Source organism: Anopheles gambiae, chromosome 2 (genome assembly GCF_943734735.2).
Source record: "Anopheles gambiae chromosome 2, idAnoGambNW_F1_1, whole genome shotgun sequence".
NCBI classification, from domain to species: domain Eukaryota; kingdom Metazoa; phylum Arthropoda; class Insecta; order Diptera; family Culicidae; genus Anopheles; species Anopheles gambiae.
Window position 1 is genome coordinate 66,715,923 of NC_064601.1, and position 23,925 is coordinate 66,739,847.

At 42.7% G+C, this 23,925-nt stretch overlaps 6 protein-coding genes across 8 annotated transcripts; 4 read left to right on the plus strand and 2 right to left on the minus strand.

Moving 5' to 3' along the window:
* Nucleotides 1-3,640: 3,640 nt before the first annotated feature.
* On the plus strand, nt 3,641-4,584 carry LOC1278482 (transmembrane emp24 domain-containing protein 2). Its single transcript, XM_318076.5, has 4 exons — nt 3,641-3,846; nt 3,940-4,121; nt 4,195-4,347; nt 4,408-4,584. The coding sequence occupies exons 1-4, from the start codon at nt 3,714-3,716 to the stop codon at nt 4,555-4,557; spliced, it is 618 nt and encodes a 205-aa protein (XP_318076.4). The 5' UTR covers nt 3,641-3,713; the 3' UTR covers nt 4,558-4,584.
* A 500-nt stretch (nt 4,585-5,084) lies between these two features.
* On the plus strand, nt 5,085-9,128 carry LOC1278481 (succinate--CoA ligase [ADP-forming] subunit beta, mitochondrial). The gene is made up of 7 exons (XM_318074.4): nt 5,085-5,410; nt 5,851-5,942; nt 6,296-6,448; nt 6,522-6,684; nt 6,760-6,888; nt 6,958-7,093; nt 8,218-9,128. Exons 1-7 carry the CDS (start codon nt 5,345-5,347, stop codon nt 8,817-8,819), a joined length of 1,341 nt encoding a protein of 446 aa, XP_318074.3. The 5' UTR covers nt 5,085-5,344; the 3' UTR covers nt 8,820-9,128.
* Nucleotides 9,129-9,787: 659 nt separating this feature from the next.
* On the minus strand, nt 9,788-13,960 carry LOC1278480 (transcription elongation regulator 1). Its single transcript, XM_001689043.2, has 7 exons — nt 13,438-13,960; nt 12,774-13,356; nt 11,549-12,695; nt 11,290-11,440; nt 10,541-11,220; nt 10,298-10,460; nt 9,788-10,224 (listed from the first exon to the last, which is right to left on the minus strand). Exons 1-7 carry the CDS (start codon nt 13,663-13,665, stop codon nt 9,931-9,933), a joined length of 3,246 nt encoding a protein of 1,081 aa, XP_001689095.2. The 5' UTR covers nt 13,666-13,960; the 3' UTR covers nt 9,788-9,930.
* Nucleotides 13,961-14,033: 73 nt separating this feature from the next.
* Nucleotides 14,034-16,660, plus strand: LOC1278479 (THO complex subunit 5 homolog). Its single transcript, XM_061651378.1, has 4 exons — nt 14,034-14,314; nt 14,381-15,128; nt 15,191-16,263; nt 16,337-16,660. Exons 1-4 carry the CDS (start codon nt 14,192-14,194, stop codon nt 16,574-16,576), a joined length of 2,184 nt encoding a protein of 727 aa, XP_061507362.1. The 5' UTR covers nt 14,034-14,191; the 3' UTR covers nt 16,577-16,660.
* A 761-nt stretch (nt 16,661-17,421) lies between these two features.
* LOC1278478 (uncharacterized protein C05D11.1) lies at nt 17,422-21,151 on the minus strand. Its single transcript, XM_061651384.1, has 6 exons — nt 19,780-21,151; nt 19,601-19,696; nt 19,168-19,500; nt 18,397-19,070; nt 17,986-18,322; nt 17,422-17,888 (listed from the first exon to the last, which is right to left on the minus strand). The coding sequence occupies exons 1-6, from the start codon at nt 21,010-21,012 to the stop codon at nt 17,520-17,522; spliced, it is 3,042 nt and encodes a 1,013-aa protein (XP_061507368.1). The 5' UTR covers nt 21,013-21,151; the 3' UTR covers nt 17,422-17,519.
* Nucleotides 21,152-21,822: 671 nt separating this feature from the next.
* Nucleotides 21,823-23,720, plus strand: LOC1278476 (oxygen-dependent coproporphyrinogen-III oxidase). Of its 3 annotated transcripts, none has more exons than XM_061651386.1 (4): nt 21,823-21,954; nt 22,226-22,335; nt 22,405-23,413; nt 23,492-23,720. In XM_061651386.1, the coding sequence occupies exons 2-4, from the start codon at nt 22,244-22,246 to the stop codon at nt 23,582-23,584; spliced, it is 1,194 nt and encodes a 397-aa protein (XP_061507370.1). In that variant the 5' UTR covers nt 21,823-21,954; nt 22,226-22,243; the 3' UTR covers nt 23,585-23,720. The 3 variants fall into 3 exon arrangements, with proteins under 3 accessions (XP_061507370.1, XP_061507371.1, XP_001689093.2); XM_061651387.1 differs by having other exon boundaries at nt 21,914-21,950; XM_001689041.2 differs by lacking the exon at nt 21,823-21,954 and adding an exon at nt 22,032-22,143.
* Nucleotides 23,721-23,925: the final 205 nt, after the last annotated feature.

The window sequence follows — 23,925 nt, forward strand, 5'->3', positions numbered from 1 at the left end:
TGATAATTTTGCTTTTTTAAATATAACCTACATTAGGACGGTCTGGTGGTACAGTCGTCAACTCGTACGACATGCCCAATGCCCGTCATAGGTTCAAGCCCCAAATGAACCGTCCCCCATATGTAGGACTGACTATCATGCTATGGTAATTAATAAGTTACTGAATGCCAAACCCATGAAATGTCAGATATATCGCACATTGATTCGCCCGGTGGTCCTCTACGGACACGAATCCTGGACCATCCGAGCGGAAGATGCAAACGCTCTGGGCGTGTTTGAGCGACGCATCCTCCGGACCATCTTTGGCGGTGTGTTCGAGCATGGAGCATGGAGGAGAAGGATGAACCATGAGCTTGCAGAGCTGTACGGTGAACTGAGCATCCTGACGGTGGCGAAGGCTGGCAGGATACGATGGCTGGGGCATGTCATGAGGATACTGGGCTAATGCCCCACCAAGAAGGTGTTCGACAGCGATCCCCAGTTCGGAATAAGGCGCAAGGGAGCACAGCGAACTCGATGGCTGGATCAGGTGAAGCGAAACCTGTCGGAAATCGGGTGTCTGCATAGATGGGAGGCTGCAGCCAGGGACCGAGTATCCTGAAGAATTGTTGTTAACCGGGCCATGTCACATCGACGTGCCAACAAGAGAGAGAGAGAGAGAGAGAGGAGGATGCCAAACCCACTAGTGGTACAGGCAGGCCTTGACCAACAACGGTTGTTGAGCCGAAGAAGAAAAAAATAACCAACTACAGTATACGTTCGCTAATCCGCAGGCTCGATAACCCGCACCTCGATAATCCGCACTTTTGGCAATCAAATAAATTCATGAGGTGAACAGTGTTCGGTCAAAAGTAGTAAACTATGATTAAAAAGATTAATATATTTCATTTTTTTTAAATCATAAGCTTTCTTTGTTAGCCGGTCTCGTAGTACAGTCGTCAACTCGTACGACGTAACAACATGCCCGTCATGGGTTCAATCCCCAAATGGACCGTGCCGCCATACTGACTGACTATCCTGCTATGGGGGGAAATCAATTAGTCACTGAAAGCCAAGCCCACAAGTGGTACAGGCAGGCCTTTACCGACAACGGTTGTTAAGCCAAAGAAGAAGAAGAAGAAGCTTTCTTTGTACAATATGAAAATGTATGTAATGTTTAAACACTGCTTCTAGACGATCAACTTTTGTACCGCAACAAATTTTCTGCGAGCTCGTTGTGCTAAGTTCTCGGTATTAGAACAAAATCAAGGCAATCTTGACCCAAATAACCAAGATACCGAAAACGCCACCAATTTCCTGTACTAAAAATCCAGTTGCATCGAACAAAGCCAAAAAACTGTCAGTTTGGTGGGTTAACAGTAGAGTTGGCAATCAGATTTACACACGTAAGTTGGCAACCGGCATACCCGGGTATTCCACACGTTTTGATGCAAAAAATTAACGATTTTCATAGGTAAACAATGCTTTCTACATTTTAATGCTGTAAGCAAGTAATGCCGACCATATATTCTCTTCCATTTCATTTATTCATTGAGTTTTTTCATTTTATTATAAAAATAACGGTCAAATTGAAATTTGGAATCGGTTGAATTTGACTCGAAAATAAGCACAATACGAAAAGAGGAAGAAGAGAAACGTCATGCTTCATACAAAATGTATGGAATACCCGGGTATGCTGGTTGCCAACCCAAGTGCCACAAATCCACTAAACGGCCACTAAACGGCTTCTAAACGACTCAAGTTCTCTACCTAAACGGAATATAGAAAGACTTCGTTTAGCAGACGGCAAACGACTCATGCATTCTAAAAATAGCAAAAAAGCTGGTGGCGCTCTCTCTGTTGGTGGGATACCCCAACCAGTTGCGCTTCATCGCTTGGAGGAGAGCTTTCTCATTTCCTCTGTACTGTTGTATGGTTTCGCATTGAAGTTATGCATCGCTAGAACTAGAACGGCGATACGATTGTTTAAATACTAAACTCCAATGAAAACCACCAGCACTGAAGCAAGTGAGATTTGAGTAATGGTCGTTGGTGTCGGTACCCACGTATCTGACCACACGACCATTCATATAGATTTTTGCTCGGAAAGTTAGAAGGCTATATAGGTCATGATAAGATGAAACTTGTCGAAACACATTGCAAGAAAAGGATAGCAATATAATAATCAGTTTTAATACGCCATCTATTGATCAAACCAATGAAGCTGTGGAGCTTTCATTTTTTTTTCTATGGATATTCAATTTTCCAGTCGTTTAAGCTTAATCTGTGGCGCTTGGGAACTTACGTGGTAAAGTTAAAAAAAATCAAAATAAAATACTTGCAGACTGTTTAAAATTACAATTTATACACCAAAAAATCAGAAATTAAAAGTTGGGAGGCTACGGAAAATTTCAGGCCAATAAAAGCAATGAATCAAAACTTATTTCACTTTAAAGTTAAAAAACATACCCGAGTATCCGGTTGCCAACTTAAAGGTTAAACCACACATCTCCAGAAGCGGCCTCTTCAATGTTTGTTAAAGTCAGTTTTTATATGCACGGGTAATTCATTTGCTAAACATGTATCACCCCAACATGTGTTTAATTGTGCAAAGGAAGCAAAAGGAAAGCTTGTGTGTTTAAGTTCATTTGTTGTGAAACATATTTGTGTAAGATCAGACCTTGAGTTGTTTAGAACCCGTTTAGTGGTCTTTTAGTGGATTTGTGGCACTTGGGTCATGGAATTAGAGATTGAGCGAGCACATGCAAGTTTAGCGGAAGTGGAGAATACTGACCAGCATCGTCGTCTCGGTCGCATCAATGAATGAAATGAATCAATGAGATATGTTCAGCAATAAGGTGCATGAGAACGTTGACATCGGTGTGCTTTTGAAATCAATGAAGAGTTTGAAAAATATCGTGTTTGCTCGTGATAGAGAGAAGTTGATCAAACTGTTAATATACGAGCAAGAGGGGATAGAAGATATTGATGACGACAGGAAGAAGGAGAAATTTTATTAGCACAACGAGCTTGCAGAAAATTTTTCACGGTACAAAAGTTGGTCGGTCTAGAAGCAGTGTTACGGTGGTTTTTCGGTGTTTCTGGAAGCGGCCTGAAAGTTGACAAATTTTCAAATATTTTGTCACGCCCGTAGCCTCGCACCAAATGTTTCAGCCCGTCAAGGTGTATATATGTGTACAGGCGGTCCCCGAGATACATGGTACCTCTTATACGCGGATTCGAAGATAAACGGTTTTCTAACTTTGACAGTTCTTTAAGCAAATTGTACTGATTTGACACATCCATTGTGAAATACCAAATAATTTCTGTATTGATTGAATGTAAAATACCATTTCAAAAGGTTTAAAATTGTTCAATTCAGTAGAAACATATAAAATAATTAATTTGGTGGCTAAAACCACTCCCAAGTGGCAAAATTACACTAAAATTAGTGATATTTTAGCTGGAAATCACGAGATTCGACTTACGCAGAAATTCGAGAACCGCGGTATTTTGCGGCCGTTTTCGGTCCCTATTAACCGTGTATCTCGGGGACCGCCTGTATATGCCAAGGTGTATGGCAGCCCGTACCATTTGCATACTTTTTTCAGTGGGATATGTCAAGCACTGACAGCCGCATGACATAAGACGAAAAAAACAATGTTGCCGATTCTTCGTGTTCTCGTCAGACGTCAAATTACGTGGCTGCAACACAAGCCAAAACTAACAACAAAATGAAATTATTGCTGAATTTCCTCGTATGTTTCCTCCTTTTGTGTGTTGTTCCTATTAGAGGATACTTTATCACAGTGGATCCACATTCGGAAGAATGTTTCTTCGACCGGGCAGAAGCTGGAACGAAACTGGGTAGGCAATGTCTACAACACATACAGTACAATCTTTTTGGTTCAGTTCACATCGATGAGGAATTAACTTGGCCTGACTTTTCATACATTACAGGACTGATGTTTGAAACTGTTGAAGGAGGTTTTCTTGATATAGAAGTACGTATCAGCGGCCCGGACCAGAAAGTAATCTATCAAGGCGAAAAGGAATCTTCCGGAAAGTATACGTTTTCCGCTTACGAGACAGGCATTTATCACTACTGCTTCAGCAACAAAATGTCTACCTTAACGCCCAAGGTAAGTTTCAAAAGTCAATCTTTTGCCTCAATAGTGCTTGTTCATGATCGAATGGTTGGTGTTATATGTACAGGTGGTCATGTTTTCGATGGAAATCGGAGAAGCACCCAAAGGAACAGTTGGTGCAGTTAACGAAGGTGAAGCCGGTCATACAAAGCTAGAGGACATGATTCGTGAACTATCCGGCACCCTTACCAGTATTAAACACGAACAAGATTACATGCATGTAAGCAATAGGCGAAAGCAACAATTTAAAACAAATATTAAGCATTTGTTCACCTTACAGGTACGTGATCGTATTCATCGGTCCATCAATGAAAGCACGAACTCCAGGGTCGTTATGTGGTCATTCTTCGAAGCCATTGTGCTCATAGTCATGACAGTGGGGCAAGTGTACTATCTCAAGCGATTCTTTGAAGTGAAACGGGTTGTATAAATTTGAAAAAAATATCTCGAATTAATACTTAATTTTGTTCTAATAAACCCGCCCTACATGCCTCCGAAATGAATGTCCTCCTCAATACATGGCACTGCATATGCGCTTGAACCAGGCGAAGCTAAAGTTCCAAGTACTTGCAGTCGAGTTTATCCAAGTACTTGATGTTAATATTCCAAACGATAGCTTCAAATATCACTCTAAAAAGAATGTATACGTACAACTTTTTGTAGCTCATTTTGATTGTATTTGTTCACGCTTTATACTAGGCAATTGAGTTAAAATTCTGTTAGAGAAAGGCGTAAACATCTGAACTCTATTTCTCTATTACCATAGTATTAAAAAAACGAATTACCATGCTCATAAATACAACGGAGTCTACTGTTAAGCCAAGGTTTATACAAGGCTGATGTATAGCTAGGCATTTTCGCATTTGGCGTACATAAATATGTCGCATATCCGTTTGCTGATTGTACACGATCGTCAATGTTTATATTTTCGCATTTATTAGCTGATATATCTAACTATTTTGGATGATACCAAAAACAAATGTTTAATAACTTGGCACACCTACGCTTCCGAATCGGTAGGTTGCTGTCAAACTCTCCATTCATTTTTTTTCAACGAATGTGCTGTCAAAATTAGCTACATACACCTTCTTGCAATCTCCATTAACTTTGCTCGCAACGAAAGATCACGGATGAAAGAGCCACTATTCTAGGCATAAATCCTTTCAAGAGTATATTCTTTACTATCTTCTGCCATCGTTATCGCCATACATTTGCAAATGGCTTTCATTCTCCGTCGATCGAGCTTTCTTCTGGCCGACATTGCAAGTAAATCTTCTCCGAAGGTAAGTACTTTCCACGTTTATATCATTGATATCAATCAGACAAAATTAAATATGTTAAAATGATTAGTTTGTTCGGCTGAGAAATTTTATGTAATGCACGATGACCGTGAATCTGTGCAGCGTCTGAGGCAAGGCAGAACATTGTTGAGGACATCAACGATATAAATAGCACAATTAGGAGCGTATTAGAAAGTTGCCCTGCCATAAGTCGATTGTGCTGAATCGGTCAAACTGCAAATTGGTATTCTACCGCAGTAGATTATGCAATGTTTTCCTCGAGCGATTTCGCGTTCCGTGAATGTCCCACTGCAAAAAAGTGGCTCAGCTGGTGCTAGCGATTGCTATAGAGCGATGATTACTCTTGGAAACGTCATGGATCATGTGTTGAACCAGCGAAAAAAAAATCAATATGCTGAAACACTGAAATCCTTTTCTTCCAGGTACTTGCAAGTGGATGCCAGAAGCGCCACCTGAACGTACAAGAGCACGTATCTTACTCCTTCCTAAATGAAGCGGGAATTCCAACGCCCAAGTAAGTAAACCGGTATACGAATGATTGATTAGATTCCGATGTAGCGATGCATTTTGTATGTAAATAGAATTTCAACGCACAACAAATCGCTAGGATTTGTTGCCACTGTTGATAGTAGACAGTAGACTGTAGCTGATTACGTCTTATCGTGTGCTGTTGTCTACACCATGCAGCGTAAAATCGGATGGGTTACGTCCGATCGTAAACAAAACTCAACCGGCGCATCAGCAAGTTATCACCTTTGTTCTTCCTATGTTGCAAACGAACTCATTATTCGCCATTAACCCCTGCCGTATCAGTGTGTGTGAGTTCAAAGTACATTTAAATTCTTCATGTTTGCTTTATATTTTCAGGTTTGGAGTAGCAACGTCCGGGGCAGAAGCTAAAAAAATTGCTACGGACCTTAATACAAAGAACCTGGTCTTGAAAGCCCAAGTGCTAGCTGGCGGGCGCGGAAAAGGAAGCTTTAAGAATGGGTTGAAGGGTGGTGTCCGGGTGGTGTTTTCGTAAGTAGTGTGAAAATGTGTAAAACCATGTTTGTTTTTAGCAAATGCATGGTATTGGTCTGTTTTATTGCAGACCCCAGGAGGCAGAAGATATTTCGGGCAAAATGATCAACCAGCTTCTCGTCACTAAACAAACGGGAGCAGCGGGACGTATTTGCAATTCTGTCATGGTGGCGGAACGAAAGTTTCCTCGCCGGGAATTCTACTTTGCCGTTATGATGGAGCGTGCTTTCAATGTATGTGTGATTTTTTTTAGAAAAGCATCCATAAACTTAACTTCGACTACAGTAAGAATCTTTACTTTCATTAAGGGACCTGTTCTAATCGCATCGTCTCAAGGAGGTGTCAACATTGAAGAAGTGGCTGCTGAAAACCCAGATGCAATTGTATACGAACCTATTGACATTAACAAAGGTCTGCAGAAGGAGCAAGCAGTTCAGGTAAGACGAATCCTGGCTGTTTCTGGAACTAAAACTCGTACTGTACTATTTATGATACGTTTGTTGCAGGTCGCCAAGAAGGTGGGACTCAATGACAAAGTGGAGGAGACCGCTAAAATGTTGCTCAATATGTACGATTTGTTTGTCAAGAAGGATGCATTGCTGATTGAGATTAATCCGTATGCGGAAGATGCCGCTGAAACGTGTAAGTATTAACGTATTAACAGAACACTGGAGCATTTTCACGTAGAATAATTGCTTCAGAAGCAGGCAGTTCATCAGACTGCGGTAAGGTCATTTTTAACATTTTGTAGATACCGCAAAAAGCATTGCTTTTTCGCTACATAACTGTTAATATTATTGTACATCAATTGCTGTCAAATATCAATCTTTGATCATGAACTATCATGATTCCTACATTTTCTTGGAATCTCTGTTTTTCTCTTAGTTTTTCATTATCCTTGAAATAGTTAACTATTACCAATGGTAAACATGTTGCTACATTTTAAGAAATTTAGTTAACTTGAAACTCCATAGTAACAATTAATTATTTTGGAGAATGCACTGTGCGATAATGCTGTAGAAGAGACGCAAGAGACGCCGTAAGATTACAAGAACCGTCAGGAAATTGCAAAGAAACAAACACCGCATCGTATAAATAGTAAATAGCTGCATTTCGTGAATGATTGTGGTACAGACATTAAATCTAAACATTCTAAAATTGAATTGTGAAAACAACCCAATTAACATTTAACATTTACTCTTTTTGCGTTTAAACTGTTTTTCTGATATAACCGTATTATACATGTTGATAAATGTATCATCAACTGACCATATCATCGCTAGGTGAAGAGTGTAAGTAACCATCTTGACATGTAATTCATTTTTTTTATTATTTTGCTTCAATTTTTAATAGTTGACGCTATTTTCTGCATGTGTGTGTTAAAGCTTCCTTCTATTGTTGCTAAATTTGAGATAATTTATGTATGATTTGTATGTTATACAGTTCAGATGTAGTGTATGTTATCAAAATCAATTTGGATCCCAGCATGTGAGTTAAAACCCTGTTCAAGTCCAGAGTTTCAGAGTTTAAAGTTAGTCTTTGAACGTGGTCACATATTTGAGGTTGACCTTATATTCTTTTGATGAGTATGTGTGTATATATTTTTTTTACATTTTTATGCTACCAACATTTAATAAGTTTTATTAGTATTTCTTTGTACTTGGGTTGGGATTCATCTTGCTTAATTTCTTGACATTTTCTCGAATATTATTTAATATTAATTATTTTTGCTATTCTCTTGTATTCCTTCGTCGTTCACTTCAAAGATTTTGCCCTTGATGCCAAAATGCGTTTTGACGACAATGCCGAATTCCGTCAGAAGGATCTATTTGCCAAGCGGGATCTGTCACAGGAGGACAAAAAAGAGGTTGAAGCATCCAAGTTCGACCTTAACTACATTGCGCTCGATGGTTCAATTGGATGTCTTGTGAACGGTGCCGGTCTCGCAATGGCCACGATGGACATCATCAAGCTGCACGGTGGCGATCCAGCCAACTTCCTGGACGTTGGCGGTGGCGCGAGTGTAAAGGCAGTAAAGGAAGCATTCAAAATCATCACTTCTGACCCGAAGGTGCACGCGATCTTAGTTAACATTTTCGGCGGCATCATGCGCTGTGACGTCATCGCGGAAGGTATCATCCAAGCTACGAAGGAGCTCAACATCAAAATGCCCATCATTGTGCGGCTGCAAGGCACTAACGTGAATGAGGCAAAGGAACTCATCAAGAAATCGAAACTGCGCATCCTTCCAAAGGACGATCTGGATGAAGCAGCTATGCTGTCCGTCCACCTGGCCCAAATTGTACATCTGGCTCGCGAGGCTCATCTCGACGTAAGTTTTGAGCTGCCCGATAGCTATGTTGTCTAAACTGTAATGGACCATACAAAGGATGCCACATTTTGTATTGTGTCCCGCACTAAACCCACTGGAAAGTTGTGCGTCGTTATGATATGATTATGAAATACGTGTACCATCTCTGCGACCAGTGTGGTGTATTTATTACTATCCTTTAAAGCGCCTCCATTAATGACGAAACTTATGATCGATATATGCACTCTAAACACAAATCAAGCGCACTCGATGTTGGACTGGAACCATTCTAATGCTAAGTGATTGCATAATTGTGCATAGCTGTTACCATCAATAAAATTGACCGCACAGATGAGCGCGCCACTATTTTTCCTCTTTTTTATTTTCGGGAATGGAATAGAATACGGTACGGTCTATTCGATCATATCATATCACCAGACTTATTTTGCCACATTAACAGGTAATGGATCTAGGCCACAGGCGGCTGGAGAGGAAGAAGAAGGGGGTCGACTCTCGTCCAAATTCGTATGAACTGCACCAACAAGCTGGATCTATATGATGCATTGTTGTTCATTGCTTATTGGTTGTTTCATTCTAAAACGGTTAAAATGATATTTTTTATTGAAAAATTAAGATACAAGCGATAAGCTATGAATTTCAAAATACGGACGTATAGACATGACGAAGGTAAGCTGTGTTGAATGTTCGTTCAGAACAAACTGTATACAAAAACGTTTCCAGATATTGATTACATGCTAGGATGTTTTTGCTTTTGTCTATTTTTATCTTATTTATTTTTGTTTTGTTTTGTTATGTTTGTAGATTTGTAGTAAAACTTTAAATGATGCAAAGCATTCAGTTTTCAATCTAACATCAGTATAATTATAACAATAGTACTGAATTCTTTGGATATTTTCCCAAAATCGAAAATATTCGTCGACATTTCAGCTCTACGTTGGCGATCCAGCACAATACAAATTGTTGAACAGTCTGTCATCTTGTTATTGAATCCCGTAACACATTAGTTCAATTAATGCCATTTTAATTGTTTTATCCACACACAATTTGCCCTTTTTTCTAATAGCAGTACATCGAGTCATGTGAAGAAATCTTTATACCATATTCAGGGGACACTTTCCCCTATTTTTACGTCTATCAGATACCGATCCTACTTTCGTCGTAAAGATTCGCTGGCAGTTGGAGGGGGCGGCGGTCCGCGCTTATGCAGTTCCTCTAAGTGAGCTAAAATCATTTGCGTGCGCTCCCCTGCTATATGATGTAGTATCAAATAGCGGCTATCGTTTCGCAAAATGTCTTCTACTTCACGCAAATGATTTGCATTTTCACGGTATAATTCAAAGCTTTTATGAGTAATAAACTTACATTCCTGCAGCAGTTCTCGAAAAGCAAGTTTTGCATTCGCCGTCTTGTCTTTGATGTAGTCTCGAAATTCTCGCTCGCCCTGTTACGATAAAAAAAAAATCACTCACAGAAGTTAGTCCTGGCATATTAAGAGTGGTACAATTAGTTTATACCCGTTCACTGCTGTTGTATTTCAAGTATCGTGGATCATCACGAATACTTTTTTTTATGTCTTTCCAGGAAGAGGTTAGTTCAAGGGAAGGAATTTCATCCAACATTTCGCGGAACTTATCGCGTTTCTTGCGCACCAAGTTAGAAATGTGTTCGTTGAACAGTCTGAAAAGTAAAGAACCAAACGAAGCCAATCATATTATTAACTAACAGTTGAAATCGTCTTATCCGAGAAACGATATTACCTTTCACGATCGTCTCGGTCCAGCATGGAAATTAATTCCCAACGGTGATCTTTTTTCAGCAGCTTTTTTACCTCCTTCCACGTGAGGTCTGCATTGCGCACCAGATCGGCCAACAAAGCGTTAAAATGACGCATAGCTTCATCTCTCTGGTGATGCTGCCGCTCCTTGTCGCGATCACGCAAATGAGTAGCTAATGTACGCTGCACTTCCTTCTCGCGTTCCTTAATACTGGCCTCTGCACGCGCTTTGCGTTCACGCTCTCTTTGTTGTCGCTCAATTTCATCTTCATCCGACGTGTTACAATCCTCGCCTTCGTCCTCGTCATTGTTATTGTTTGCAGTGCCGTCATGGTTGCTAGCACCCTTTGCCGATTGACTTGCCTCCCGATCATTTGAGCGACTGCGGCGATCGCGCGACCGATCTCTTGATTTACGCGAACTGCGCTGTTCGCTGCGGCTGTTACGTTCCTTTAGCTCCTTTTCTCTTTCCTTCTCCTTTGCCTTGCGTTTTTCTTCTTTGAGTGCCTTGATATGGTCCTCAAACAGTTCTTCGCGTTGTGAGTGCTCTGTGATCGCTTTATAACGGCTATCACTTTCCACTTTTTTGCGGATGTCGCTAAACCGTGTGTGACGGTTTATATCGCTTCTTTCACGAAGCATAGTAAGAAAATCTTTTCTTATCTGAAATACAAAATAACCACAACATGTGTAGATAAATAGGTATAGGGGGATAAAGCTCTTTATGTTTACCTGCTCTTTGCGAATTTGTTTTTCCTCCTTTTCGCGCTTCCGAATTTCCACAATATACTCATTAAACAAGCTTTCGCGTTCGCGGATTTTTTCAATTACCTTGAATCGTTCATCTTTGCCATACTTCTGAGCAAATTCGCTAAACGATGACCTAAAACGAATTAAACACGTTTACAATTACGCACGTCCGTATTCCTGTACATACGGCAACAAACCAAACGCTCCATTGTGGTATCTAACTGCCATTCCAAATACTTACTTTCCATGCAAATGGGCCGCATCCATAAGGGCGCGGAAATCATCGCGCTTTTGGCGCATTTTGTTACGCTTCTCTCGTCGCTCTTCATCTGCTCGGTCTTTCACGTACTTCTCGAAAACCTGTTTACGTTCTTTGGAGGTCAGAAGTAGATAACGTGCATCGTACACAATTTTATGAAGCTCCTTTTCCCAAGTACTAAAAGCAGATACATCCAACTCCCGAAGCATTTCCCGAAACGATTTCATACGGACGTCTAGCGGTATTAATGTTCGCTCGCGAGCTGCTCTTGCTTCAGCCTCCATTGCTATAGCTTCCTTTTCCGGATCAGTGCCAGAACGATTGCTGCCAAGGGAATGCGTTGATTTCATAACTGCTTCCAGATCGGATTTCAGCTTTTTGCTTGGATGTTCACCATCCTCGTCCACGCTAGACTCCGAATCGCTTTGGGCGGACCGTGGCTCGTTTGTATTACCACCGCTGGCAGTTTGTCCACCGTCACTTTCTGCCAATGTTGCAGTAGCTGAGTTTCCTGTGCCTAACACTGTTTGTCCCTTGCTATTTGTCACCCCGTCCAATTCTTTCGGAGCCACCGTACCCAGAAGCTGCTGTGGGGGCACAAGCACCGCCTTATCGACGTCTGCGCGCTCTTTCAGCTCTTCCGGTCTTTCCCATACCGAGGTACGGGTTGAAGGGTTGTAAAAGAAAACTCGTCCATCGCCGGTCCAAACCACGCACCATGGAGTACCGCTGATTGGAGTGCTAGAAATAGGGCGACTTTTATCTTGCGGCTTGTTGGATTTGGCCTTTTCTTCATCTTCTTTGCGTTTCTTCTCTTGCTCTAGCTTTCGCTTTCGTTCTTCTTCCGCGGCAGCCTTTTCATTCTTAGCCATAAATGTAATAGGATCAAACACAACACCTGACGCAGCGACGGGCAACTGCTGAAGCCGCACACCCGATCCAGACACCGGTCCAATAGCTGCAGTTGCAAGAGGAGAAGGAAACTGCTGTATCTTTAGCCCCGTAGCAGGCGGTGCCTGCATGGCAGACATTAGCGGCATCTGGGGTGGTATCGGTGGTGCCAAGAAAGGCGGAACCGAAGGAGGTGCTTTGGATTTCTGCTTTGCATTCCACACAGTCAATTTTGCCTCTACAAAGAAAAAAGTCAGATCAATATATAATCACAAATATGATGAAGGTGAATTAGTAAAGAGACAAAAAAACCCACTTTCCAAGTCACGCAAGGCTTGCGGCTTCTCCCAAACACTTTCTCCCTTTGAGGCGTTGTAGTAGAACATTCGTCCATCGGGTGCAGTATGCTCGCTCCAAACCGTAGCCCTAGCAACGATCGACGGATCAATTTCATTTAGCTTAATTTCGTTCATCGCTTGCTTGGCAGCATCTAAGGGAAGGGTTTGACCAATGGACCAATTTTGTCCACTGCCGACTGCTGGCGGGTTCCATGGTGGAAAACTGGTGAAATTAGGTGGAGGCATTCCAAAGGGAGCCATCCCAAACGAAGGCGGAGGTCCGGTAAAGCGCGTCATCGCGGTATGCAATGGAATAACGGCTGGTATTGTTGCTGAACTAACCGGTATATCGGACGCAGAACTTGCATTTACCTCAATGACCTTTTGTTCAGCAGACTTCGTATGTTGCTGCTGCTGTTGCTGTTTGTTGAGAGCCTCTACTTCTGCCTGTGTCATCACGTTCACATTAGGACCTTCCGGGCGGGTCCATGTCGTTTCGCGACTTATGGCATGATAATAGTACGATTTGCCGTCAGCAGTTTTAGTTTCCACCCATAAATCCTACGGTTGAATCGGGATCAGCGATGTTAGAAGAAGTTCGCCAATGATACTGGAGCTAAACTCCGGTAAGACCATACTCACAGTTGCGACCGTATTGGCCAGTTTCGATGGTGCTGAACCGAGAAGACCGGCACCATTTTTGATAGGTGATACTTTATTTTCTTCCAATGTGGAATCTGCAGCCGATGGAGATGTGTGTTGCTCCGATGCAGAAGCCACGACCGAATCACCGTCTATAGTTCCTGCATTACTAACCTCCTCCGTGCTCTCTGCTTCGTTTGGTAATGGTTTATCTACTTCGGTGCTCATGATAACAGCAAAGTAAAGAACTAAATTTGTTCACAATAATAGAATGTTTCCTCGTCTTTTGACTAGACTAGAACATTTTTGCTGCTTGGTATCAACAAATTGACATATCCAACGCTCAACTAAAAAGAGCTTTCGTTTGACAGCTACAGCCTTTTTTACACGTATGTTGCAGAACGACCCAACAAGGAGCGAGCACTTTCAATCTGTTTTTTTTAAACTACATATTGCTAGAATATGCATATTTGTTAACATACGTATACATACATTCTTTTTATGCCTTATTTTTACCTCATCCATATTAACTCTACATCATCGTTTAAAAACAGTTGTAGATCGTGTAAGTTACCTTCAACATTGAATGCCATGAAACGTCACCCAGTTCAGTTTGCCGCATGTCAACATCATCGTCTGCGTCAGGTCGTCGCTTGACGCATTCTTTCCAGACGGAACCCGCAGAAAAAGTGTCGCTGCACCGGACTTTTAATAAAGATTCACACATTTTCCGATTCCAATCGCAATCATTAAAATGGTCAGCAAGCCGGAAAGTGCTGATTCCAGCTCCGACAAGAAACGCCGCAAAACGAGCAATTCTAACGCGGTGGATAATTCGTCGTCGAATGCTAAAACATTGAAGGAGGATGTTTACATGGTATTTATTTTTTTTTTACTTTTGGTTAAACGGTAATGGAAGTAACCATACCTTCCCTTTTTACAGAATACAATCGCTTTTGAGGAACAGGAGGCTAGCAAACGCTCACCAATTAAAGATGCGAACTTGTTCCATGCCACCTGTGATGAACTGAGATCAATATTTGCGGACATCGCTAAACTGAAGGCGGACAGCTCGGAGGATGCGAAGCAGAAGATTGCCGAGAAACGAATCGAAGGATCGTTGGCATTTGTGTTGTTGAAAAAGCTGAATCGCCTTGATAAAGTGCGCATTCGGGAAGGCCGCGATGCTCTGCACAAGGAAAAGCTACGTGTCGACAGCAATCGTTTGCAGTTGCAAAATTTACTATACGAAGCAGAACATTTGAAGCGCGAAGTACAGCGTTGTTACATGTTCAAGAGTCAAGATGAAGAAATCGAACTTGTGCCGGTGGAGGAGTTTTACGAGCAAGCTCCAGAATCGGTGTCCCGACCAGAACAAACAAAAGCGGACGAACATGCACGGCGCATCGCCCGACTGGAATGGGAGCTGCAGCAGCGCAAAGAGCTCGATGCTCACCTGAAGGAACTGCTCACTCTAAAGCAAGCCGTTGAAAAGGATATTGTAGGCAAAACGGAGCGCCTGGATTCGTTGGGTCCCCGTCTGCGCGATTTACTAATCGCAACCAGACCACTGCAAGAGGCACTAGAAATGCCCATCGAGAAAGGCTGGAAAACGAGGAAAACAGTTCGACTGCTTCCGCAACCCTTGTATCTGCTCTATGCCAACGTTACTGCATATGGCGAAGCTTGCGGTATGTTTAGATTTTATGAAAAAGTCTCGTTGGGTGATTATTGAAACTGTTCTCTTTTCCAGATCATCTGCTCACGACGTCGATACATGGTGATGAAGAGGAAGCGAAGCAAATAGCTGCATCTGGAAATACGTATGAATCGGAAGCTCACTGTGGTCGCGAATCCGGCAGCAATTCGCACGATCGCGTTGACTCGGACAATGACGAAAACGATCATGACGTAGACCGGGGCATGAAAAAGCGGCATCACCGGGGGCATATGAAAACAAATCTAGCAGAACAACGGCGCGAGAAACTTTTCAAACCACATCCTCTTAGTGTGACGATAAAGATCCGGGCAAAGGATTACTCGTCATCCCTCTCTCCCGATTCACCCGGTCCGGGACTTTCGTTGACGTTTTTCTATCTGCCCAACATGCAGGTGGTAACCATGAACATTGCTTTAGTAGATTTTCATTCTGTAGGGGCAGCAGCAAGCGACGTTCTCTCCACCGACAGCGTGCTGAATGAGCTGTTCTGCGGAGATAGAGGAGAGGAATGTCCCAATCCAAAGATAAAATACCAGCTGCAGGATCTTTCAATAGACATCAATCAACTGGCATGCTTGCTAAAGGAAAGGAATCTCGGCAGCCCTTTTCTTTGGGTGCAGAAAATTTGCGGTCTAGAGTACATTTCGACGGCGTACACATGCGTTCGAGGACTTGACGTCGGAAATGACAACCTAGAGACTGGCGATAAATTGCATGAAACCATCCCGTCAATCATCCACTCCGTTAGAGCACGATGGGAGGCACGGTTAAAGCTCTACAAGCAGATCCACGATCTCGAGAGCAAAATGATAGATACATCTGTCAACGATGAACATGGACATCCGATACGCATCTCCAGCACAGTACTGCAGTGGAGTTCCATTTCATTTGAGGATTACGTTTCATCGGGCGTAGCTGGTATGTTCCTAGAGGATTCTATAGCCACTGCTAGTGACCTGTACTTCCGTGCTATAGTCATACGCGGCTCGGCTAAACTTGAAAGCTATATTTGTGTACCATGTCGGTATCCGGATGCATCACCGCTGTGGTCGTTCTCATTACACTGGAATGGCAAGCATACGTCGGTATCGAACAGCTCAGTGAGGGTATGTATTTCTACCCAAGGCTATTGGTGGTGTGAATAGCACTCTAACATATGTTTTGTTTTGCTTCAATTAGGAAATGGAATACTGGTGCAACAGTTTGTCGGCACTGGAACACTCGTGTGACATTCTACCGAAACAATTAAAACGAGCAATGTCCTGCTTGGATATCTACCTGGAAACCGAAGGACCTTACTACGCGCCAGCAGAGTTTACACAGGACAAAAGCTTTCTCAAACCTTTCCGGGGTCGCACAAGAGCACAACCCTTTCGAATTGCACCAAACGGTAGCAGTTCCTTGTTTACTCAAATTTAATATGCATGTACAGATGAAAAGAACTTAAAACATGCTAACCATTTTTTTACAACATCTTTTTAAATATCTATGTGTGAACAGAATTGGAATAGAGCAGAATAAAACAATGCAAAATTTTGCAAATTTGTGAAAAAATAACACGAGTCGTGTTTTTTTTTTCGTGTCTTCAAAGTGAACTTCAAATGTCTTCAAAATGAAGTGAAATTTCGTTTTATGTTGCAGTGATTAAGCTTATGGGCCAGTTTCATGGTACATTCGTCAACTCGCACAACTTAACAATATGCCCATCATGGGGTCAAGCCCCGAATGGACCATGACCCCACACGTAGGACTAATTATCCTACTATGGGTAATCAATAAGTCACTAAAAGCCTAGCTCATTTGTGGTACAAGGCAGGCTTTGACCGAGAACGGTTGTTGTGCCAAAGAAGAAGAAGAATTAACGTGTCCGACTTGAAAGTTGAAGCAATATTCCATTTCACTACGACGATGATTAGTGGGGGAGAAAGTGGCAAAAGAGCAAGACCTCAAAGTCTCTACAAAAATTAGATCAGGGTCAGGAGTGGGGGAGATTGTATGAATAAACCAGGTATATCAAACTGGCGGCCCCTGAGGGTTCTGTATGCGGCCCGCGACGCAGCCAAGTTATGATTAAGTCCAGTCAATTTTTGAAATGGATCTCCTTTATCATCGATATTCGACGTAGATATCATGAGCCGCGAATGGATTTTCAGGGTTAAAAAGTAGCCCGCCGAACAGATGAGTAGTTTGACAAATCTGGACTAAACGATCAATTATAGATAGCTATTTTTTCGGATTAAATGATCTTTAACAAAGACTAAAACTTCACACATGGAATAAATGTATTTATTTATTCATTATTATTATTCATGCATAAAGTAAAGTATATTTGCCTGCTTCAGCCATCGCTACGATTATACGATTAAGCAAGAATACTTTCATCAAGGCTAGTTTCTACTTTCATCTGAAAGCCCATGTCTTTGAACGAGCTCGCGATATCCGCGGCCTTGTCTGGGTGGCAAACGATAGCAGTGCATGTGTCAGTGAAGGAAAATAGATGCTTCACAAAGCGGTTCCCTACACGCTGTAAATCTTCTTTTGTCACCTTGCCGACTTGACTGACCAGAGATTGATTATAGCCTACCGGTACTCCTTTGAAGCTTGCCAGAATAGACGTATTCACTACTTTTTCAATGCTATTTTCTCGTGCAATTATTTCGAAAATCAACGAGCTTCTAGCTGATTCCAACAGAGTTGCATCCCATTCCGCTCCATCGATGACTTGCTTTTCCTGAAAATGCAAAGATAAATTAATGCATTACTCCGCATCGTTTTTATTTTGATAATTTTAATTTGCATTTTTAAGCTAATCTTGTTGTTGCGCTTACCACAATAGTAACAGCTTCTTTATAGGCTGCAACAACGTTTGAAGCTCTATAAAGCGTGAAGTATAACATTCCTTCGTTTGGTCGTGGTACTATATTATACCCGTAGGCAAATCCTTGTCCTCGGATTTGTCGCCACAGCGGACCTTCCAGTTGAGTGAGGTATTGCAGGAACAAGAGAAGTGGCACCAGATCTGGATCATTGAAATCGGTGATGGCTTGGCAAGTGCGAAACAGAAATGCGCTTTCGACGCTGCCCAATCCCACGATCACACCACTGTATGGCTTAAGTGCATCGTTATTCTTAACCATGTGCTCCCAGTCTGGCAAAGCTGTGAATCTGGAGATAAAAATATGGAGCGAAAGTGTAAGATAACATGGATATGTGTACACAAGATACCGCATCTTACGGACCTTTTTACCAATTGTTCCGTCTCATTAGATTGTACTAGGCGCTTCCACGGCTCGACCAGATCGATTCCCAATCCTTCCATCGCACTCCAATCGGCAGCCATGTGGATGGCAAGATTTTCCGGTAGCGTAATTACAGATCGCGTTTTGTTAAGATTTTCAATTACCGTATTCACCGATTCTGGCTTCTCCAGCAGCTCCAACAATGATGCAAGGAATTTGGACTGTTTTAACAGTGAGCTTATGCGTACGTTACTATCTTCGCGGTAGCGCATAGCTTTCAGTATGTCTTTAGCAATGGAGTTTCCTTCTCGCTTCACTTGTGCAACTTCGTTAATAAGCTTTGTAGCACACACTTTAATCCGTTCGGCCGTAAATTCGGTTTTGTGCAACAGTTCCGTGATCAGCTCGATGCCAGTTGTATACTTTTCCCGGATCACTTGCATGTAAAGTGTAGCTGTGCTCGAGTACGCACCTACGCTGAAACGATTCAGGGAACTGAACCCAAGATCCGTCAAAGTTTCGACCGTGTTGGACTCGAGAGTAGCCACAACCTCCTCGTACGGGATTAGTTTTTCTCCCCGGCGTATAGGTGATTCAGTGAACAATTCCATCAACAAAACTAAGTATGGCCGTAATTCCACGCTTAGTGGCTCCGTATTCATGGTAATTTTTAGCTGAAAGAAAGAACGAAATTAGGGCACGCATTGGATTGCGATTAGCGCTCATCATTCTGCTATTTGCCCCCCTCAAATTATTATCCCTTCTACTTACATAGCAGAAATTCGTATGCAAATCGTATGCTTCCGCATAAACTGGCAAATCTTCTATCTTCAATCCCGGAGGATTTTTCCCCGTTTTCGACGTATACACCTCGACGGGATAGAATTTAATCCCTTCGGTCGATGGTACAGGTATGGAGGTAATCATCTCGTCTGGAGGAGCTATTTCATTGGTAGCCATCGCGTTGGACAATATGGTTTCCTTTTCTTTCAGTCCGCTTTCGCCGAGCGTTTCCCTTTGTTTTTCCAATCTCTTTTGTTCAACATTCGCCGTGCGTTCGTTTTCTTTGATGCTGGGGACTGCTCGAACTACGACGTGCTTGTTCTGAAAAAAAAACACATTAGTATTCTCATTATCAATCTCGTTTGATCGTCCTTCGATTACGATAATCCGTTGCGTACTATCCATACTATACTACACTTACATTTATAATGTAATCTTTTAACAACGTCAGCCAAAAACTCTCTTCCTTATCCTTTAATGTCTGCAAACATCTGTTAACATTCAGCCGCTTATCGAACTATGGGAGCATAGAAGAAAAAATAATACATCAAGTGCCATTATTCACAACGACCATGTGGATTTGGGATTTCATCTAATTACCTCTGTTTCGTCAGATCCGTAAAGCACGTCTCCGATGACGTGAAATGCAATATCGTCGTGCGGGTTGGATTCTAAACTGCTGAGTGCTTCGAGCCTGTAGCGCTCGATCACGTTTCTCATTCGGTGCATATCCAGCTTCTCCTTACCACCCGCAATCGATGCAAGCAGTTCGGAGAGTTTAGGGAATATATGATCCTCTTTGCCGAGCGGTATATTTTCGAACGAAATGTACAGCAATGAAACTGAGTTCTCCACAATGCTGTATCCTACGCGACTAGCGTAAGGATCCTCGACTTCAATGAACTCTCGCTGCACCGGACTAGCTGAGGTATCCGTGAGGTAGCGAAGCAATACCGAACAGGCCGTTAGTGTGTCGTATTCCGTTGTAGCCTTGGGCCCTCTCCAAGCCACGTTCAGCAATCCGCAATCCTCTTCATCGGCCGGATACTCTATTTTCATATTTTTAGACTCCTCCAATGGCTCAACCGGCGTTTGCCACGGGCGTTCGAAGGGTGGGAGGGCTCCTTTCGAGACAATTTTCTCTTCAATTGGTTCAAGAGCTTTGAAGATATCATCTGGCTTTATTTGCCCGGTTATGATGACGTGTAAATTATCCGGACGGTAGAACGCTGCGTGGTAGGCGCGCACCTTTTCATTCGTAGTGCTGGTACGAAGATTGCTCAAGATGCCACCGGTTTCGGCACTGTAGCCGCTATTTGGATAGACAGCCCGCAGCAGCTCCAGATTCACTCTCGATTCGCCCGTATTCTCGCGTCCCTGCATTTCACAGTACACGACGCCACCGTCCTCGCCCTGTCCGGTTATATGGTGCACCTCCGTGACGAAGCCGGAATCGGTTAGCGTAGGATACAGGATGTGGTCCAAGTAGACCGGCAGTAGAGAAAGGAACCCTTCGCTGCCAGCCGTAGTCATTGTATAGCAGGTGTGATCCCTATCGGTCCAAGCATTCGTGCCGGACGCCAAACACCGATTGGCCACCAAATCGAGAATGCCTTTGTACGGATACTTCTCGGAACCGAGGAAAATCAGATGCTCCAAGGTATGCGGCAAGCCATCATCGTCGTGCGCCTCGGTTGCGAGCGTAAAGTAACCGTTCACTACCGGTCCTTCGACTTCACCGACAATCACTGTCAGTCCGGTACGCTCCGACCGATACTTGTGCACCGGAATAACTTCATTCGCCTTGACCGTAATTAAATGCTTGAAGCCCATGCTGGTGGTGTTGGAGGATGTTTAGAACACTTACAAACTCGCTTGATGTAACTATTCAACCAAGAACGCCAAGGAATAGGGTAGCCGGTTTCGGTAAGCCTAGCGACGACAGTAGCAAGCGGACGGCACTAGCAGAATGAACCAGCAATGTGCGTGAGTCACAGACGTGACATGACAAAAACAAGCAACTGTCAAAAACGCACATTTTTGCCATCCGCCTTTTCTCATTTTATGCAATACACAAAACGCAAGATTCTAAAATGTATGCTTTTGGAATTTCGGCTTTTACCTACCCGCTTGGAAAAGATTTTGATCACAGTATCGTAGATGCAGAGGTTTCGGTATGCGAAGCCAATTTTGTGTAAGAAAGTTGACGAAACAACAAATGATTATTCAGTGTATTACAGTGTTCTTACAAAGAACAGAACAAAGCTTTATTAAATGATAAGTTGCCACTGCAAATGTCTCCCGACTGTCGTCCTACTGCTCCATTAAAACGGATGCTGTGAACGATTACAAACAGAAAAGTATTAGCTCATGGTATGATCCACTGTGTAATAACACCTTCTAGATGTTCCAGAAAGCATGCTCTCACCTATTCGTATGGCTACGCAAAGAGTCACAAAGGCGAACAAATTTTGTTGAACGGCTTGCCGTACTTTGCGTTTCTCCTCCGCGGCATCGGTTGGTGGAAGTCCTTGCATGCGAAACATCTTGAATTTTAGAAGATGTTTCTTGTTCCCGCTTTGTCGATAGTCGAAAAGTAGAATTCTACCCAGCTGATAAGTAAGCAGCTTCTTCCAGAGTTTTTTTTCTATTTCATGCTTCCTTTCAAGGTGTATATAAGAAAGATGGCCCCGTTCAGAAATTGTCTTCTATAATAGCAATGATTTATTAGCTTTGGTGAATTGTTCTCTCGTATTTTGCTAGCTAGTGAGGTAGGTAAGTAATTATCATAAATATTACATTTATTTCAATAATTTTGGCGCTACGAACCGTCATCTAAATATCCGATAGTTCCACGGACCGTTCAGTGTGACGCGAATACGTGAGCTCATACACGTCCTATCTGTGTGTGTTCGACGAGTTTCTCCGTTTTGAACTTGAATACAGTTTCTGTAAACAGTGTGTGTTAGTAAACCTGGCAATAGTTTCACTAATAACACTGGCCAAAGTGAACATCAGTTGTTAGTGATTAATTTTTTTTTTGCAGTACGGTACAATATACGACATGATTTTTAAAATTCTTCGCAGTAAAACACGCCTTATCACACGGCACTTGCACAGTGCTAGTTTCATCGGCAAGCCAACATCTGTGATAAGGTATGCATGAATGATCCGGAGAGAAACCATACCAGACGCAAATACTTTATTGATTTATGATTGTTGTAGAATAATTGGAACGACGGTATGCATCGGAGGAGCCACTGCCGCTATAGCATACCACTGCCTGTCCCGGAATGAGGTGCACATGGAAGCCGTGGGGTCAGCAGCTAAATTTGCCAGCCTGTCCCGGTATATGGCGGATCCGATAAGCGGCCGCCAGATGTTAGATGCGAATAAAAATGACATGAAATGTCGCATGGAGGAGCTTGTGATGCGGATACAATACGATTTCTGCCGTTCTCTAGAAGCGGAAGAGAACTTTGGCAAAAAGTTTCTCGTCGATCGGTGGGAGCGAAAGGAGGGTGGTGGCGGAATTACCTGTGTACTGCAGGATGGCGATGTGTTTGAAAAAGCAGGCGTAAACATATCAGTTGTGCATGGAAATCTTCCAAAGGGCGCCATTCAGCAGATGCGTTCTCGCGGCAAACAGTTAGCGGACGGAGAACTCCCCTTCTTTGCGGTGGGCGTAAGCGCAGTAATACATCCGCGCAATCCGTTCGTCCCGACGATACATTTTAACTACCGATACTTCGAAGTTACCGACTCTACAGGACAGAGGCAGTGGTGGTTCGGTGGCGGCACCGACCTCACACCATACTATCTAAACGAGGAAGACGCCAAGCACTTTCACCGCACACTGAAGGAAGCGTGTGATTCGCATGACGCCACGTATTACCCAAAGTTTAAGGAATGGTGCGACAAATACTTCTTCATACCGCACCGGAACGAAAGCCGCGGCGTGGGAGGCATTTTCTTCGATGATTTGGATGGCCCGGATGCGGAGCGAGCGTTCGACTTCGTGTCTTCATGTGCACATTCCGTAATTCCTTCCTATTTGCCGCTGGTGCGTGCGCACAAAAATGATCCCTACGGCGATCGCCATCGTCAATGGCAGCTGTTACGCCGCGGACGATATGTAGAATTTAACCTCATATACGATCGAGGCACAAAGTTCGGCCTTTACACGCCCGGTGCACGATACGAAAGCATTCTAATGTCTCTACCTCTTAATGCGGTAAGTTGAGGGAATTGGGCTTTGCCACGATTTCACTGCAGTAACACTGATTCACTGCCTGCTATTGCTCTTTTTCAGAGATGGGAGTACATGAATATACCTGCCCAAGGAACGGAAGAAGCTCTTATTACCGAGGTGCTCAAAAAACCTAAAAATTGGTTAAATTTGTAACGTTACCGTTCGACGGTAATAAAAAAATATACAATTTATGGGATTCATCGATGGATCCGTCGCGGGAATAGGAATGGTTCCCGTTTGAACAGCTTCCATAATGATATAAATAAATATGCTCTACTAGAACAATCAACTAGGATTTTTGGATGCAAAATCGATCACGCTTAAACGGATGAGAAAAAAAGATGATCGCGGCGAAAAAACGGGAAATGTTAGAAATAAACTTTAGGAGAAATAATGTTAAACACATTTCCTTATGCTGAAAATACCCGCACGAGTATAATACGATGAACTTTCCCTAACGAGCTCAATCCGTTTGTTCCATTGTTTCAACACGT